Consider the following 18,207-nt stretch of genomic DNA (forward strand, 5'->3'; position numbering starts at 1 on the left):
TGTCGGCCACACATGGCAGGAGTTTGTGTTGGCCCTGTGAAGGGCAGGAGCTTCTTGGGCCCTGTCCTCTCATCTGCAGCAGACCCTGGATCTGTTGGCAGGCACAAACCACCCTGGCAGCAGATCATGAGGATGGCAACATCCTTGCTAGGTGGTGGGAAGAGCAGTTGCCTGGTTTTCTGGATGTCATCAAATCACATAGGCACTGGTAGGTTTTTTGGGTGTGTGGGAGTGGGCATTTTGAGGCTTGCATATTTAGGGATATAGTATTTGTTCTCTTGCATGGTTTGATCTTCCATCTGAGTCCACTGAGGGTTGAATGGGAAGGGAGTTGTCACTGGTGTTACCCTATCTCAGCTGAGGAGAGTAACTGGAGCACTATCCTATGGTTATGCAAAGCAAATGACACTGGGCAGAGACAGAGGCTATTTGGCTCCTTCATCTTGTGTTCCCTCATACTGAACACGTCTGCCCTATCAGTCAATGCAATGGGCAACATGAATTCAACAGGCTGAAATGGTGGGGGGAGCAGAGGGTGTCGTTGTCCTTTTGAGGATTATCCCTACAAATCCTTCTTGTCAGTTCTTCTCTGCCTTCCTATAGACTCAATTTACTCTGCTGGCGTCCCTCTTGTGTATGGGTGCCCACTGGCTTAAGATAGCTGAATTCCAAATTTCTGGAGACTGGGGGAATACTCTGGACAAGTATCTCTAAAATCTACCCTGTTCTTCCCTGGGCCTGGGCTTCTGGAAGCAAGATATTGGATTTCAGTTTGGCCTGGTGTGACCATTCTTCTTGCGCTTGCTTTTTCACAGTGGTTTCTTGTTCAGCATTTGTAGCTTTTTGTTAGCCTGTGCTGGTTTATGAAGTGTGAATTTAGCTGCATCTCTCAGACTCCCACCCTTCCAGTCTTTTTGGTCATGATGTGGTGCAGGGAGCTCCAGGAGCTTTTCTGCTCAGGCAGCAGCACCCAAATCTTAACCTCTCAACAAATACATCTTTCTTCTCAGCATGCATTTAATTAATATAGCTTGCATGAAAATACCTATTCAGTTATACAGTCAGTGTGCACATCCTCTCTCATCGCTGTTAACCCACTCCCAGTACTGGCTGTGAATTAAAGAAGCTTTTTGCGAGGAAGAGTTGCCACAGAGAAAATTAACACCAGCTTTTGTAGACACTGCTTCACTCTGATCAAGCTTCCCTTGGCAACCAGTGCAGTGCAAAAAAGATTTTGTTCTTATCAATGTCTTTTTTCTTTTTCATGCATTTAGCGCGTAGGAAGCTATTGTGCTCTCATTTGAATAGCTTTGGGTGGGGGTAAGAGAGCAGAGTATGAGCCAGAAATTGAGAAATGGACCGATTTTCAAGGGATGGGACTGTTTGCTCTTTTCATTTATTCTTGCAGCAGCGTGAAAGGAATATATTGTGGGGAAAAAAAGAAAGCCAGCGTTTGTTTTGATGTCTTAATGGAGTTTTCTTTCCTCTATACAGCATCCTCTTTATAGCGTAGGTTGCACGCATTTAGGAGAGGAGGACTTGACCTGAGGAGGACTTGATCCATGAACTCTGCCTCCAGTCATGTGTCCTACAAGATAGGGCAACACTAAGTTGATGGATAACTTGGAAAGGAATGCTATCATGAGCTTTTAATTTTCCCAACTGCTCTGGAGGGGAGTGTGGCCTGTAGGAGAAGGAAAGATGAAAACTGACTTCTGCAGAAATCTTTTTTTTTATTAGCTTAGTGAAGAAGGGTGAGGAAGGAGGTGGCTGGGGGAAGGCAGCTGAGACTAGAGGGATGGGATGTGCAGGGAAACAAGAGAACAATGAGAAGAGTAAAATGCCCAGGAACTAGGATTTTGAAAAGAGCAGGAGTGAAGCCAGTAGGAGAAAAGGCAGAAGTAAAGGTGGGGGGAGCGTCTTGGAATGATCCACTGCTGCTGACTTAGTGAGTCAGATACTTCGTGTAAATGTGATACTGACGTCTGATTCCTCTCCATTTCTGCTCCTATATTTAGCTTAGGGAAATTGTTGCTTTTTTATATTTTGCCTTTTTTTTTTTTTTTCTTTCCTCTTGTTGGAGCCAATAGAAACTGCTGTGACACTCCCTTCTCCCCCCTGTCCTCCCTCCCTTTGAAACAACATCAGCTTTTTATCTTCATATATGGTGCACAGCTGTACATGTCTAAGATAGGGCTGTGCCTTCGTGCAGGTTTGGAAAGCTCTGCAAGGAACCTTTCACCACTTCCTTGTCGGTTGACCCAAATGGGCTCCCTCATGGAGAGAGCTCAGGTTGTCTGCAAAAACCTTTGACGTTGCTGAGGGAGCTGATTCTGTCCTTCCCTTGTGCTTGAGGTTACCTGAATGTCCCACAAGAAGGAGAACTGGGAGAGAATCCACAGCCAAGTTGTTCTTAAAACCTGCTTGCATCAGGAAGGCGTACTTAAAGGTTGTGGAGTGGCATCATAGACCTAGAAATAAAACCTTTAAATACGTAAGCCATTGCCAACAGCCTCTGCAGGAACCAGCATGCAAACAAACAGGACACTTGATCTCATCTGGCTGGTAGATAGTTTGTACAGCAGTAATCCATACAGCAGTGAATAGTTTCTATAAATGTCTTGGAAATCAGCATATACTTGTGGATTAAAAAGGTGCTGTGGTCATCAAGCCCTGCCTGCAGCTGCAGAGGAGATGGGGTTTGTGCTGAAACAAGGGTGCTAACAATGCTGACCTGCTAAACAACTAGGGTGCACCAGGGTCAGGTTTTCTCTCTGTAGGTCCCATGTGAGGTGCTTGTGGAGCTAGTCTTAGTTTGCATGTTGGCACTAGCATTTAAAAAGGTCTCTTCAGACAAAGTTGTCTCGAGAACTTGAATTTGTTTCGAAAGCTTCACTTTGGGAAAGGGGTGGGGCAGGTGAAAGAGGTGATGTGACCATTATAGAAGTGCAGGTTTGAAGTACTTTGCTTGGTCTACATGCACAATTGGAAGCTAGGAACAAAAACATCAGTGCTGTCTTCCCTTGTGCCATTTCCGTCCCTCTGGCTGTAAAATACTGAATGCAGTCTTACAAAGGAGGAGACAAAGGTGGAGTACGGATAGATGGGTGTATGCTCTTGTATGCAATTAATTATCCAGTGTAATTATTTTTATTAATTTAGCTGCGGTAAGATTAAAGGCAGCATAAATGGAAAGGAGTAGATACTTTGAGTCTCCTGAGGGCTTGGTAGCCTTACTGGACTTGAAGGCAGTGTGGAGTAGGTGGGTCAGCGATTTGACCATTTCAGTGTCTCCATTCCCTTTATTTTTCTAGACCAGTTTCCATTGCTAAAATGGAGCATGTCCAGAGTACTAATGGGCTCTGAGCAACTTCGTTTAGGAAACGGCTGCAGCTTCAGCTGGAGAATGACTTGCTGGCTGCATGGGGTGGAAGAGCTGCTCTGGGGCCACACTGAGCTGTGGGAGTCTGAGCAGGCAACTGAGGCTGCCCTGAACACTCAGAAGACATTAAAGTGCTAGAAATGGCTTATTTCTGCTTGTTGAAGAGATGTGCTCTCTAGGATGGAGTGGACTAGAAACCTTCCCAAGCATTTTGAGAGGCAATCAGTTGTCAAAGGTGGGTGCTCCTGACTCCCAGAACAGTATCTGTGTCTCTCTAAGATTGGTGGCTTGTGGCCTGCCGTCTTACTGGATAAGGTGTCTTTGGAGTTGGTTGGAGTCTTCATTGCCCTTGTGCATGGTGGACAGGAGAGTGATGGTGGAAAATCTGCAGAGGACAGCAGAGCAGTGGGGTAGCTTTCATTGGATAGCAGCTAATTTAAGAAAACAAGTTTACAAGACTAGTTTATCCTGGCTAAATTACTAGCATAGAAAGTCATAACCAATTAGCAAGTTATGCTAGTTACTAGCTTACCACTCAACAACATACAACCTTGTTTCACTGAGTCTATGAGTTAAAATTACCTTTTTGTGGCGTAAATCAATGCATGCTGACCAGTAAGGAGATACTGTGATTTATTTCCGCCCCTCTCCAGGTAGAGTTTGTTAATTAAGTGTCAAACACAGGGAATTGAACATCAGGTTGTCTTAAGACGAAGTGAAAATATCCATGCTTGTGACAGCTGCTCTGGCACTGGAAGCCGTGTGGCTCATGGAGGGGTTTGCTGATTTGCCTTGGTGTGTGAGCTGGGTGGCTCTTACCTTCACTGTGGGCTCTGGCCTTGGCCAAGGGCTGGGAAGGGGGGAGGAGGCCTACTGGCGGACAGCCCACTGTGGAGTGCAACTGAGCTAAAAATCATGATTGTAAGTTCCAAAGGCTCTGTCATGTAAATTCATAATGGCAAAGCTCTGGGCCTTCGTGGTTCATTGTACTATTCTAGGAAGTGGTTTGTTTGCTTGCCTGGTTTGAAGACCATGATTTGTATTTTGCATCTTTCTTTAGACTGTTCACTTCTCTTAAGTCCTGTTTTTCTGCAGAGTTCCTCACAATAAACCAGAAACTTAAATTTAAGAGAGGCATAGGAAGGTCTTTGCCAGGATTTAGTGTCTTTCCTTTATTCTTTCTGGTTTTTGGAAGCTTATTTTGAGCACAATTCATCCCTGTCATAACTCAGCAGGATTTTGGTCCATTAACCCTATCCAACTCCACATAATGGGGTTTTGCTTTGCTTTTCTGATTAGCCAGATGCTTGGGATTAGACAGATTTTTTACATCTGCTAACTTCCTATTTCATATCTCGTGATTTGCGAGGCTTAACCTCCCCTGACTTGTTAATGGATCACAAACCACCTGCTTCTTTACACTAATCCCTCAGAAATATATAGTATAGCCTTGACTTGAAACTCTCCAGATCAGTTCCCCAGGGTAAAAAGTGCAGAATGATCAATCCCAGTCAGAACAAACTGCTTATTTACACTTTCCCTGCTCTTCCACAAAATTACCTCTCCAACCATGGCTGTCTGCCTTAACAGTCAAGAAAGTTTGGAGCCTTTATTGCTCTGGCCTCCGGGTAGGCTGTGAGTGGAGAAGAGTAGGTGGAATGGTGTGGGTGGAGAGGAGTAGAGCAGTCTAAAGGGGTGTGGGGGGGTCATATCTTGTGAATGGTTGGTGCTTTGGTACCCTCTCACGGTGTCTGCTTTGAGCTAGCGATGTTAATGGAACGTGACACCTTCAGCCAAGGACTCTGAGCTCAAGGTCTTGCTGTGTCAGGCCTCCCTCCTGCTCTTTTTTCCATTTAAAAATTTACACTGTTTTTGGCAGAGTCGCCTGGTCAGACCAAGGGAAGGGTCAGCTGCCTGGGCTGGGCAAGGAGATGCTAGAGACGTCTCTGTCAACCCTGAGCTGTGCCCGCAGCACTGCTAGCCCTGCCTGCTGCTGGGGACATGGAGAGGGGCCTGGGAGGACACGGTTCTTGTCCAGTGCCAAGGTGTGCTTAGTCCTGTGCGTGAGTGTGCACTGCCTTGTCTTGAAAAGGTGGTGAGGTGCTGCAACCGGTTTCTGTGATGCCTCAGCTCTCGCCTTTCTGCTCGGCTGCTTCAGGCCAACTCCTCTACTTCTCCGTCCTGCGCGTTTCTCGCCCTGCCTGCCGTCTGTAGCCTGGCACGCGGTGCGGGCAAGCCCCAGCGCGATGGTGACGTGAGTGAAGTCCCCGGCGCGACAAAGGCTGCTGGCAGTGGAGCAGGGGTATCCTGCAGTGCTCCCCTGGCACCGCAGCAAGGAAGGAGCAGGGACTTGCCAAGCTCTGGCAGTGTGTACTAGCAGAGGGACAGGCGAAAACCACAATTTCTATTTTAGAACTGAAGTGAGAGATAGGGCACAAGATCATCGGAGCAATTGCTGTTCTACCTCCTTTTATTCACTTAACAGCTGCGCATTTGGGAGGGGGCAGTAAGGACCGAGTGTTTTCTGTTACTGCTTGCTACTGTGCTCTGCTAGGAGACAAATGCTGTTACATGAGGATTTAAAAACTGTGTGTAGGGTGTTTGTGTGGAGTGGGGAAGGCTCTGGTTCCCGGGACTGCCCTAGGCTGGCTGTGGTGGGCTGAGGCATCGAGGCAACCTGCTATGGGCGAGATTAGTGGGGAAGTGGGGCCTCTTCTCCTTCCCTCTCCTCCCAGTCAGCGTTTGTGTTGCTCCCAGTGGAGGTGATTATACTGCTTACCAGCTTACTACTGCTTGCTTTTGCAGTTCATCTTGCTGAGAGATTTCTGCAAGGCCCCCGAGCAAGTTGTTTATTCAGATACATCCCTTGGGTCATAGTTTTTGACATCATATGTCTCACTTCTCAACTGACCAGCCACTACTTGTGCTATACTCAACAGTTTCTGTCCTGTCTAGTGTTACGGCCAGGCACAGACATTTAGCCCCTCTACTTCCCCTTCTTCTCACTCTGCAAGCTTTTGTGAAAGATCTCCCTTTGCTTCTTCCTGACCTCCTTACACTGTTCTAGACATGCTGGTTTGGTGCCCAGTACATAGGGTCACTTTTATGGCAGGGGACACAATCCATTAGGGCTCTTGCACAAACTTTCATGGCTAACCTTTCTGTCCAGCTTGAGTAATCAGAGACTCAGGGCTCCCAGATGCTAGGAAGGTTGGTTGCTATGGTACTAGCACATGGTACTCCTCAACATGGGAGAGACTTGTGATTCCCCTCTGGTCTGTTCTTTTTCTTTGTGATTTCTGGTTAGCCCCAGCTCAGTCTGTGAGGTTAGGGGATGAAACAGCTTTTCGGGGCTGCTTTTGCTGCTGCTGTGCCAGCAAGGATGGCTCTTTGGTTTTCTCTATACTCATGGTCATGTCAACTCTTTTTGTTCTTCTGTTTTCTCCATCTAGGTGTGTTGTTGTGCTGTTCAACCCTAGAAAAAATAAGCAACACCATATTCTAAACAGTTCCAGGTGAGTGAAGCCTTAAGCTGGACCTGCTTTCTGTGAGAGGTGAATTCAGGGTTTTTATTGCTTGAGTGAAGTGCAGGAGCTGCTGTTGCTTCAGGCTAAATCCTCTCAATGAGAGCTGCCTTGGGGGGAGGCTGCCTGCCGGTTTGACTCCAGCTCCTTCTAATGTGAGGTGTTACAACTGATGAGGTACCACCTCATAAACATTATGGTCCCATAAGGAACTGCTAATAGGCATGACATGGAAGAGATCTAACTAGAATTCCATGGTGTCTGACTTTTTTTTTTTTTACCTCCACCTAAAACTATGACCTCATTATTGAAGCCAGGACTGGGACATGGTCCTGCATGTGGAATAAAGACACAAGGATGAACCTTGACTTTTGGAGCTTTCCCAGTGCTGTAGGCATGCTGCTTGAGACTTGGGCAGCAGGGAGTTCCCATGGCAAGTGTTAGACCTCTGGTAAAGCAAAACCTTTGTGTCAGACTATTATGTGTGATTTTAGCCTCTCTCCAGTTCGTCCCAACCTACTCCCCAGTCATGACGTATTGAAATGAAATCACATGTTGGAAATGTTTCTCAGTGTCATTTTCTCTGTTTTAGGAAAACAATTACAGCACTTGCTTTCTCTCCAGATGGAAAATATTTGGTTACAGGAGAGGTAAGTGTGAGAGGAGAGAGGACACACCTTGTCCATTGCCTTTTGGAGCAGGTCAGATGGTGTTAGGAAAAACAAGCCAGTGAGCTGCCTTGTCACAGACAAATCCACTTCAGTGTTGCATCTCTGGGTGGACCTACTGGGTTCTGGGTGGCTCTGGGTGCTCTTGCTGGCGGTTTTTCAGCATGTTGTCTCTCATCAGCTTGGGGGAATGGATCTTCTGGGGTGGCATCTGTGGGCTGAAGTGAAAATGAGTGGAAGGGCACACAGCACGGCTCTGCTCTATCATTGATGAAGAGTACTTGGATGGTCCTTAATCTTGGTCTGAGTTTAGCATTGTCCATTTAGGATTTCAGGAAGTAACTGAAGCCAGTAACAGTGTTGTGGAAAAAGTGAAAAGTGCACGCGGAATGGAGCTTTAGGAATAGTGACAGAAGATGCTGGTGCCTGTGGTTTGGCACTGTATGTTTGGCTGGGGGTGGCAATTGCTTCCTCTTTCCAAACATGCCCAAGGGGGAGAATAAGGATGAGTACGCTGTGTGTCTGTTCTGCATTAGAAGTTCAAGGCATGGGCTGTGTCATGAGGCTGGAATTGCTGGATGTTAGAAATCCACAGAAATGCTGACTGTCCCCCATATGGTTGGCCTCAGTTTGCTCTTGGGTATGATTGATGGTAATTTACCACTCGTGCCTGTGCCTCTGAAAGACGTGTGGGGGGGGGGAGCACATGTGAAACAGGTCCCCTCCTGAGCCTCAGCCACAGAGAAGTGTGTCGCAGCCCTGTGTGGGAGCTGTGGAGGCGGAGGCAGCTCGCCCCAGTGGTCCCGAGTGCAGCCGCCATGATGGCAGCTCCCGAGCTGGGCCCGGGGCCTGCATGCACCCGCGCAGGGAGGCAAACGACAGTGGTGCGGGGTGGAGGCCACCTTGACGCAGAAGAAGTAAGCACAGGTTTTCCATCAGAACATCAGAGATTGTTGATGTTATTCACTTTTTAGTGAAAGCACAAGGCTTTATAGCTGTAATTTGTTTTAATGCCTCCTTACGCTCTAGAAGTCCTAATGTAATAGAAAACTTTTATTATCTATTTTTTTTTCTCCCTGGTGTTCAGTTCTGATGATTGTGGTGCCACCTTTTTTTTTTTTTGTTTGTTTTTTTTTTTGTTAAAAAACCTCTGGTGCTCTAATTCTTTTCATGTGGGGTAGAAAAATTGGTGAAAAATGAAACAGGTATTTTTCTTATTAGCAACTCAAGCTTTCCAGTTCGAAACTTAATTGGGGTAAATGTCAAGTTCAGATTTCTTTTTTTTAAAGAAAAAGCTTTTTTCAGTTATACTTGAAAAATTTTTTTTGCCTTGTTGCAAAACATGTCTCCTCTTGCCCTGTTGTAAGACCTTTTCTCTTTTCGGTATCGTCCCACGTGTCTGAAATTTGAGTTATTACTTAGTGTAGCAGTGTCCCCTGCCGGTGTCAGCGGTTTTGACCTAGTTCAACCTCTGTCCCAGAGGGGAATGCTTTCTGAGTCCACTTTTTCAAGCAGACTCATGCTAATTCCGCCTACTAACACCTTTGTTTTCTGTGTGGCTGGCTTTCCGGGAAGGAGAGCATGGAGATTAGTCCTTGGCCGCCATACATATTAAATGTCTTTTATATATTCCAAATCCAGAATATTTTTTTTTTTCTTTCTTTTTAAAATTTTTATCCCTCCTTCCCATGGAGGCATAGATTCCTCATCCATGAGGATCACACAGAGCTCACTTTTGGTGAGCATTTCTTAAATGTTGAAATACAAATTCAATTTGTTAAGGTCTTGGGGTGTATGCTAAGATGCTGGTTAATATATATATATATATGTATATATACACACATATGTGTGTATGTGTTTTAAGTACGGCAATTGATTTGAAGAACAGCTGATTCAGCTCATCACAACATCTTGCCAGCCACCTTGATACTTGAGCTCTGCCTTGCAGGAGGGAGAACTGTACCAACTGCAGCAAAATACGACCACAGCGTTTTTCCAGGCCACAAGCAGTTTCTTGGTAAAGCTTTTGAACAAGACAGTTAAAACATGCGCAATTCTGATTTTTTAAAGCTTTGACTTCTCCTTGTGATCAGACTTTCCCCTCCCACACAATCAAATGACTTACTTAAAGCTGATCAGAAAAGGTATCATTTTGCCATGTTGCCATGGATATGTTCTCTTGCAAGCTACTGTTTTGACAGACTTCAATGAGAAATCACAAGCGGGCTTTTGAGTAGGATTTGCCCATCAGGCACATTTTTGGCCAGCATCTCAGCTCATCTTGTGTGCCTGGCTTTATTTTGGTTTAATAGCAAACAATTAAACAAAAGAATAGGATTGCCTGGCAGAAGGTGCTGAATTGGCTTTTCTGAAGTCCATGACCTTCTGTTTCTCTGGAGAACAAATGTAAAACCAGAGGCTCTGCTCTCTCCATGTCTTTTTCTCTGACGCTAGCCTGCCCATACTCTTTCAGGCAGCACGCATTCATGTGTTACCTTTGTGACAGAAGTGATGCTGGTAGTCTCCCCGAGGCCTCCCTCAAATGGTGCGTGATAGTTATCGCAAGAGTCATGTCATGTTTTTGTGTTGCGTGACCTGGCTTGAGATCTTGGGCGTCCACACTGTGTTAAGAGCAGAGGATGTGGGGGCCTCTTGGTTCACTGAGTCCAGAGATAGAATCTGTTACAATCCTTTTCATGAGCTGCCTTTGCAAAGATCAGGGGTGTGCATCAAAAAGTATTGTTCTAGTCTCTGGCTGTTTTGTAAGTAGTATAAGAAAATTATTAAAGCAGGGGAGATTGTATTAATTCTTTCAGACACCTGTTGAGATGCACATACTGCTTAGGTTGTCAGTCTCAACCTGGGCTTTAAAGAATCAAAGGAACCTCTAACCTTATTGCGAATGTACCATCTAGACATCTTTTTCCAAGCCCCGACAGATTTATGTGCTCAAATCTGTCAGAACTGACCTCGAGCGTAGTTTCCTGTTCTGTGTCTGTTCTTGTCCCCTCCAGAGTGGACACATGCCAGCAGTTCGGGTATGGGACGTGGCCGAGCGAACCCAGGTGGCTGAGCTCCAGGAGCACAAGTATGGCGTGGCCTGTGTGGCCTTCTCTCCCAGCTCCAAGTACATCGTTTCAGTGGGGTACCAGCATGACATGATTGTCAATGTGTGGTCTTGGAAGGTGAGTTCTCTAGGAGGTTGGGTCGACCACGGGGTGCTGCTAAGTTAAAAAGAGTGGACAGCCTGACTGTAAACGATTTCAGTTCCATCTTGCTTTCTGCTTTTTTTTTTAATTCCGTTGTTGTTGTTTGTTTTTTGACATTCATAGACACAGATAAGTTTGGACATGAGAACGTGCTATGGTCCCTTAGGGAAGGTCTAAGTCACTTCAGTGAAGGGATATTGTTTATACTTGGAGACGTGTGACATCTTGCTGTCCAGTCAGAAAAGCCTGGTCTTTGAAACCTTGTCAAAACCTTGTGCTTTTTTAGAGACTTGTTAAAAACTGATTTGTAAGGTTGAAGGAGGAAACCCTCATCAATCAGAGATTTCTTTTGTGGTGTAGTGGATGCTCTTGATTTATTTTGGTTTTGTTGTGTCAGGTTTTGTGATACTCTGATTCCATACCTGATTAAGAAAGGGAACATAGAGAGATCACAGTGGGTGAGAGCTGATGGAGGTCACTCTGACACTTGATTGGGGCACCACTCCATGGAAACAAAGCCAGTGTCTTATCCTCTAGAAGACATTTAAGCGTGTCCTGTTTGTAAATAGGAAAAGAAACATTTATTGTCAGTGGGCTTGGAGTCTTCTATATTAATAAATGGTAAGCACTTATGCAGCTCCTGCTACCTCTTCAAGTGCTGTAATCCTCTCTAAAAGAGATGTGATTAAAGAAAGCACTTTAATGTATCTGTTAAATCTCCCATGATCATAGAATGGTTCGGGTTGGAAGGGACCTTAAAGACCATCCAGTCCCACCCCCCTGCCCCGGGCAGGGCCCCCTTCCCCCAGCCCAGGGTGCTCCCAGCCCCATCCAACCTGGCCTTGAACCCTTCCAGGGAGGGGGCAGCCACAGCTGCTCTGGGCACCCTGGGCCAGCGCCTCACCCCCTGCACAGGGAAGGATTTCTGCCTTACATCTCATCTAAATCTCCCCTCTTTCAGTTTAAAACCGTCACCTCTCGTCCTATTCCCACCCCCTGATCCAGAGTCCCTCCCCACCTTTCCTGTCCCCCCCTTTAAGCATTGGGAGGCCGTTCGAAGGTCTCTCCCGAGCCTTCTCTTTTCTTGCAGCTTATAAGTCTGTGCTCTTTTAGTATGTTACTCTTTTCATCATATTTCCTGTAGTGTAATTTAAGATCTCACTGGTAGTTCTTTCCTGCATGAGCTGAAGTTTGGCATTGCTATTTTTTGGTATAGCTGAACTGTGTAGTGATAAAATGTATGTGTGTACATCAGTGTTGGAAACTGAGTACTCAGCCTTTTGTTCTTTCTAGTTATACAAATGAAAGTGGTGACTTGGAGATGGTCATAATGCATGGCATGTATAGGACAGTACAAGTAGCTTTGTTTTCCCTTGCTTATGGAGGTTTTTCTGTTCACTGTGATCCTATTTATATTTGTGTGCATGAGAGCTTGTGAAGTAAGGATTATCTTGCTCTTCTGTGCTGAAGAACTCACACTTTAAGCATACACTCCAGACTCTGACTATTGGGATGTTCAGCTAGCCTTTATTTGGCAGACTGAGTACCAAAGCTAGAGAAACTTTACCTGACCAAAGTCAAAGAATAATAAGAGACCAAGATGTGAAAACAGATCTCCCAAAGTGCTTTCCTGCACTTTTAACCACAACCTTTCTTCTATCCACTGTGCTGTTGCTTCGATTTCCCTGTTTTTCCTGGCTGGGAGACTTAGTCATTTGATTGTGATGGAAAAGAAAACCCCTGCTGCTTCCCTAAAGAAAGGCCACAGCAGTGATCCAGCTGTTGAGGTCTGCAAGGGCTTCTTTCTCCGTGTGCTGTCTTGAAAGAAGTTACGTTAATGGCTAACCCCCTTACTTTTCCCCCAGTCTGGGTTGGGGGTTCCTCCATGGTGACAGTGCAGCAGCCTAGTCTCCTCTGTTGCTGGTTTCTTCAGTTCTATCAGCACACAGCGTGATGGGGCCCTCAGAGTGACGTTGTTTGTGTGCTGAGGGCATTGCATTGGGACGACTGGGAGCAACCGGGTCCCTGAGAGGAAGGGTAAAGGAAACAGAGTGAGAATAAAAAGTGGCGCACTGTTGTCAGCCATGTGCTGCACGGTTGAAAACCCACCACAGGCAGAGGGGAAAACTTTTTCATTCTCACTTCTACCAATCCCTGGGATAAGGCAGGGGGAGGAAAACTGAGCGCTGGTATTGTGGACAGGGGGCTTCTGCCATCTGATCATTCTGCTCGGGCAGTGTCTGCTCCTGTTTTCTGTCCCTGCCATGTTCTTTCTCCTTGGCCAAACTCTTTGACGTTTTGAGGTGCACGTTTGAGGTGTAGCAGATTTTGCTTTGTCTCTTCCGATAGAGGCATGGTCTTTCTGTGTTTTGGGTCTCTGAAGAGAAGAGAGAATTTATGGAGGAGCCAGTACTGTTTTCCCTGCAGAAAATACTGTTCCCCATCTTGAGTGCCTTGCCCTCATTGCTGCCTGGAGGCCGGGAGAGCTCCTCCTTGTGCTAGCCTACATATGCTTTTGCTGTTTAGAAAGGGAAATTGATTTGCTCTGAGCTCCTGGTGATTGTGAAACCAACATGTTTGTCATGGCTCAGACAGCAAGTTTCTACAGGCACTAGTGCCTGCTGATTTTTTTCTCTATTCCCAGTCAATGTGGAAGTGGAATTGAATGTAAATGTAAATTGTACTATCTGCCAAATCAGTGCTCTCAGCTAATGCTGGGGAGGTTGTATTCAGGGGTAGATGGGGAATAGTTTGGGCCTCGTCTTTTCCCTGCTGCAGTGCTTGTACTGGATATGTGCCTGTAATTGAAATGAGTTTCCTTTGCTTCTGAGCAAAGAAATTAAGCTATCTAAACAATTATGTTTCCAGAAAAACATTGTAGTGGCAGCCAACAAAGTCTCAAGTAAAGTGACAGCTGTGTCATTCTCAGAGGACTGCAGTTACTTTGTCACCGCTGGAAATCGACACATCAAGTTCTGGTACCTGGATGACAGCAAAACCTCCAAGGTGAGAGAAGGTGCATCGAGACCAAGCTGTGAACAGGCATTTCCATCTTATGACAAGGTGGATTTTGCCCCAGTGAGCTGTGGGAAGTGGGAACTCTTTGATTTTGCTGGGGTTCAAGGGTAGCCCTCCACCCCTGGCTCTCAAGTCTCAGTTTCCCCATGGGCTGGTAGTACCAAAAGTGCCAAAAGCTTGTCTTACCCTGCGCTGAGGTAGGGGCATGGCTCCTAGAGTTGTATAGCAGCATGCTTGTTCTTTAGTAGTCACATATATTGAAGGACAAAAAAACTGGAAAAGAGCTGCAGTCAGTGAACTCTGTGGAGCACAGAGGTGGGGGGAGCTGTTTGATGTTGGTATGAGTATTTCAGAAGGTTGTGAGTATTATTTTCAAGTGTCAACTAAAGTATTTAAACTTTTAGCTATTCTTCTCTGGGGGACAGAATCCACATATGATAATTTTTCTGCGTTCTCATGAACAGATGTTCCTGCTTTATGCTGGGACATGCTTTGGTATTTGGTATAAATCACAAATTGGCCATGGAAGGATAGTTCTTTCAGTGATTGATCTGTTGTCTCTGGGTCATACAGTTGGACGCGCAGTTTTGGTGGCACTAATAGTGTTCTCCACTGCTGTGCTAATACTGATGGTCCCGATACACTATGCAACCAGTGGGTCTGAAGCAAGTAAAATGTGTCACTACCTCTCTTTTTAGGCTGTTTGTAGCTCTCTTTCTTTGAGGCGCTTTAGCACCCAAGGCTTGATGTTCTAAAAAATGTCTATCTGCCTGGAGTGCCTCACTGTATTTCTAACAAACTGTTTTTTACTGGTAGGTCAATGCCACGGTCCCCTTGCTAGGTCGCTCAGGATTGCTTGGAGAACTGAGGAACAACTTCTTTGCAGATGTGGCTTGTGGAAGGGGCAAAAAAGCTGACAGCACCTTCTGTATCACATCCTCAGGCCTGCTCTGTGAATTCAATGAAAAAAGGCTGCTAGACAAGTGGGTGGAGCTGAGGGTGAGTTTTACATCCTCCTGTCCTGCAGTATTTGTGCCTGCTGAAGCAGAGCAGGAACAACAAATAATAAGGGCACTTGGAGCACAAGCTGACCACCAGCAGTGAAAGTCATTGGGCCACTGCCACTCTGTGATTTACTCTGGAAGGCCAGGCAAAAATAGCATTGCTTCTTGGCAAAGAGATTTTATTAATCATTGAGGCACTTTCATTCTCAAGCCTCAGCATTACAGCTACTGCTCTTCTGGCAAAGCAGTGTCCTTATGTAGCTTTGGCAATCCCTGTGTTGTCCCTCCTGGCTTGGCCTGGACAAGTAGGAGTTTTAGAAGGATTCTGATTTCTACCCATTCAGCAGTGTCTTATTTGGCTTGTGCATCTCAAAAGCAGGTTCCCAAGCTACTAGTTGGTTTGGCTATTGTAAACCACCAGGTCGGTCCATAGTTAGGAATTTAGATCGTGCTTATTTTCCTTTCAATTGAATGTAAGACGCCCACCTGAAAGGATCCAGTGTATTAAAATCAAGGGAAAAGTCTTTCCACGCTTTCACTCAAGTGAAACGCCTCTTCTTTTCTTTCCTTTCCTCTCTAAAATCTGCCTTTCACTCTTGCTCAGAATACAGACAGCTTCACAGTAAGTTGGAAAAAAGTTTTACATTGAACTCATCCCTTATCACCACACTTCATTTTGTACCATTTTTTGCCATTTGTACAGATCCCAATGGGAGGGAAAGAAAATCCATTTTTTTTTCTTTTATTATCCCCTTGTGACAGGTAATGTATTGGCGTGCTAGTACAGGTGAGGTGCTGCTTGCCTGCCAGTGGTGCTGAATGTCACAGAGGAACAAAAAAGAATGTTTAGTTTTAGATTCAGCTGGAGCAAATGTGTAGCTCTGCTGGCCTCCCACCACAGTGGGTGGCAGAGGAACTGGGCTTTTTCCTTAACCACCTGGAATCTGCAATGGACCTTGGCTGGGAAGCTCGTTAGAAAGGAAAAATGGATTTTTAGGCTTTTCCTTACTCCCAGGGCTCGATTTCACTTCAGCTCTTCTGACCATGACTCCTCTGTCTGTCAATTTGCTATTCTCCCTGTCGTGTGTCTGGTGACCTTTGAAATGAGAGTGCATTGCTTATTTTCCTTGGTGTGTGCTGTGTCCTCCTCAGACCACTGTGGCAAACTGCATCTCTGTGAATCATGACTACATCTTCTGTGGCTGCGCTGATGGCACCGTGCGGATTTTTAACCCTCTGAACCTTCACTTTGTCACCACGCTGCCGAAGCCGCACTTCCTGGGAACGGACATCGCGAGTGTGACCGAGGCCAGGTACTGTGGAGAGGGTGGAAGGGAGAAAGGGAGGCTTGTGGGGGTTCGAACTGTTCCCCAGACCTTTGCCACCTGGAGTGTGCTCTTTTTATGGATTAAAATCGGCAGCCTGTTGCAGATCTCCCTGAGTTGTTGCAGCCTTGCCTTGCGTGGCTGGGCTATGGCCCGGAGCTGGTTGCGGGACTGCACAGCATGTCTTGCTCCTTATCTCCCTGGGATTGCTTGGATCCGGTGGCCTTTTGACATTGGTCACTGTGAGCAATCAGGCAGGGGGCACAGGATGCTGTGGCACACTTCAGTTGTTCCTGTACCATGACACATCCTTTGCTTATCACTGGTAAGGGAAGAAGACTCTCCTCTGTAGCACTGCAATGATGTTGCTAAGAGATGCCCAGGCTCTCATGGGGCATTTTTCAAAGGCTCCCTTGCAATCTTTTGTAGGCTCAAATCTACTATTGTCTGTAGTCTTTCTTCTCCCTCATTCTTGTGCATTCTGTTGTCTTGTTTTCCTACCACGCTTCAGTATCTTCTACCTTGGCTCTCTATTTCTCACCTTCTGAGGTGGGTAATGTTATTTCCATACAGTTCTGTCTGTCAGCTTGCGGAGGCTTATGCTAGAAAAAATCCCACGTGTGTTGCTGTTTGCCAGTCCTGGTTGGAGGCTTTCCCAATCTTCTTCTGTTGTCCTCTTTCACTTCTGTCACTAGTGGGGAAATAAATCCAAAAGTGTATGCATCCACCAACCATCATTCCACTGGATATCTGGAGTTCCCATGACTACAGATAGAATATTTTGGGGGGGGTGTTTTTTGTTTGTTTTTTTTTTTTTTTCTCCTTTTGTCTCAGCAGATTTTGTCTAAACTTTTCTTGGGAACTTGAGGTTCAAACAGTGCACTGTATAGTCCTCTTCCAGAAGATCAGTGGGAGATAATGATATTCCAGTAAGGAAGCTGGAAAAGGAGCTCTCTCAATTTAAAAAGTTACCAGTTTCTGGTAGTGCTAAAGTTAAGCAATTGTATACATGGACCCTTTAAAAATACTCTCTGCTGCTGGCATGTATGAGTCAAGCAGAAATATTAATGTGATTCTTAAACATGCATTTGTAGTGCTGATGACAATCGTAACAGTTTGTTTTGTTTTTTTTTTTTTTTTTTTTTTAATTACTTCCAAATGAGCTTGAAAACACAGGACTTCTTATATTCCCATGCATGCCAGAGCCTCTCTGTGGGATGCCAGCTGCCCACAGTGAACTGCCCACAGCTGTATCAATGACTTGATTTTTCGATAGGATCTGGGCAGTGCTCTTCTAGCCCTCAAAGCTTTGCAGTTGCAGAAGCAGGGCTCCCAATTGTCTGGTATGCTCCATGCACTTTGTCCCTCATCCCTGCATCTCCATCAGTCCTTTTAAATTCCCTGCTCTCCACACCCTGGCACTCTGGCTATAATTACCATACTTGATATCACTAACAGCGTTGTGGGATGGCTGTGTTCACCTGAGGTCAAGAGAGCAGCTCCTTCTTTATGTGTATGGCAGCAGGACTTAACAGAGGACCCTGTAGAGGAGGTACAGGGTTCACATGGCATGATCTTGGTCTGATTTGGGGAAAGAGGCATTTCCTTGTTCTGCAGAATTCTTCTGGTTTTAAGTTTGCATCAGAGAGATTGCCTATCTAGAAAGGACTGTACCCATCTGCAGTTGCCCATCTCTTGAGCTGCTGGAAGCAGCACCAAGCTGGCCTACGTGTGGGGTTGGAGTGGAAGGCAAGCATGTCAGACAGGCAGTCACTGAAATGAATCATTCCTTTGTCCCTTGTGCTGGTGTGCTTCTGTTTTTTGAGTGCACTACTTAGCCTTCTGCTTGGTCCCACACAAGAGCAGTTCCTGCAATCGGTAAACATCTTTTGGTGGGTACTATAATTTGATCTTCCCCTTCTCCTTTGGTTTGAGATTATTTGACTTGGATTTTACCACTTGGTTATGCAGGGGTGAATGATGGTGATCTCCAGTGATGATCACATGTCCTGTTTGGTCCTTCTTCAGGGAAAGTCAGTTGCCTCTCTGTGGTGGGACTCTGAGTTGGATGGCAAGG

General features: G+C 45.8%; 1 protein-coding gene across 8 annotated transcripts in view; it reads left to right on the forward strand.

Annotated features, from left to right (window-relative positions):
* The window catches only part of MAPKBP1 (mitogen-activated protein kinase binding protein 1), a 104,308-nt gene that overhangs the window by 46,401 nt on the left and 39,700 nt on the right, over positions 1-18,207 (forward strand). For 7 of the 8 annotated variants that reach the window (XM_042790826.1, XM_042790831.1, XM_042790827.1 and 4 more), the window contains exons 4-10: positions 6,835-6,897; positions 7,499-7,556; positions 10,589-10,759; positions 13,652-13,789; positions 14,618-14,800; positions 15,410-15,427; positions 15,958-16,118. In XM_042790826.1, the coding sequence (XP_042646760.1) occupies positions 6,835-6,897; positions 7,499-7,556; positions 10,589-10,759; positions 13,652-13,789; positions 14,618-14,800; positions 15,410-15,427; positions 15,958-16,118 (792 nt within the window). The remainder of the gene's footprint in view (positions 1-6,834; positions 6,898-7,498; positions 7,557-10,588; positions 10,760-13,651; positions 13,790-14,617; positions 14,801-15,409; positions 15,428-15,957; positions 16,119-18,207) is intronic. The other variant, XM_042790829.1, reaches the window with a different exon arrangement.

Source organism: Tyto alba, unplaced genomic scaffold, assembly GCF_018691265.1.
Source record: "Tyto alba isolate M040663 unplaced genomic scaffold, T.alba_DEE_v4.0 Super-Scaffold_18, whole genome shotgun sequence".
NCBI lineage: Eukaryota > Metazoa > Chordata > Aves > Strigiformes > Tytonidae > Tyto > Tyto alba.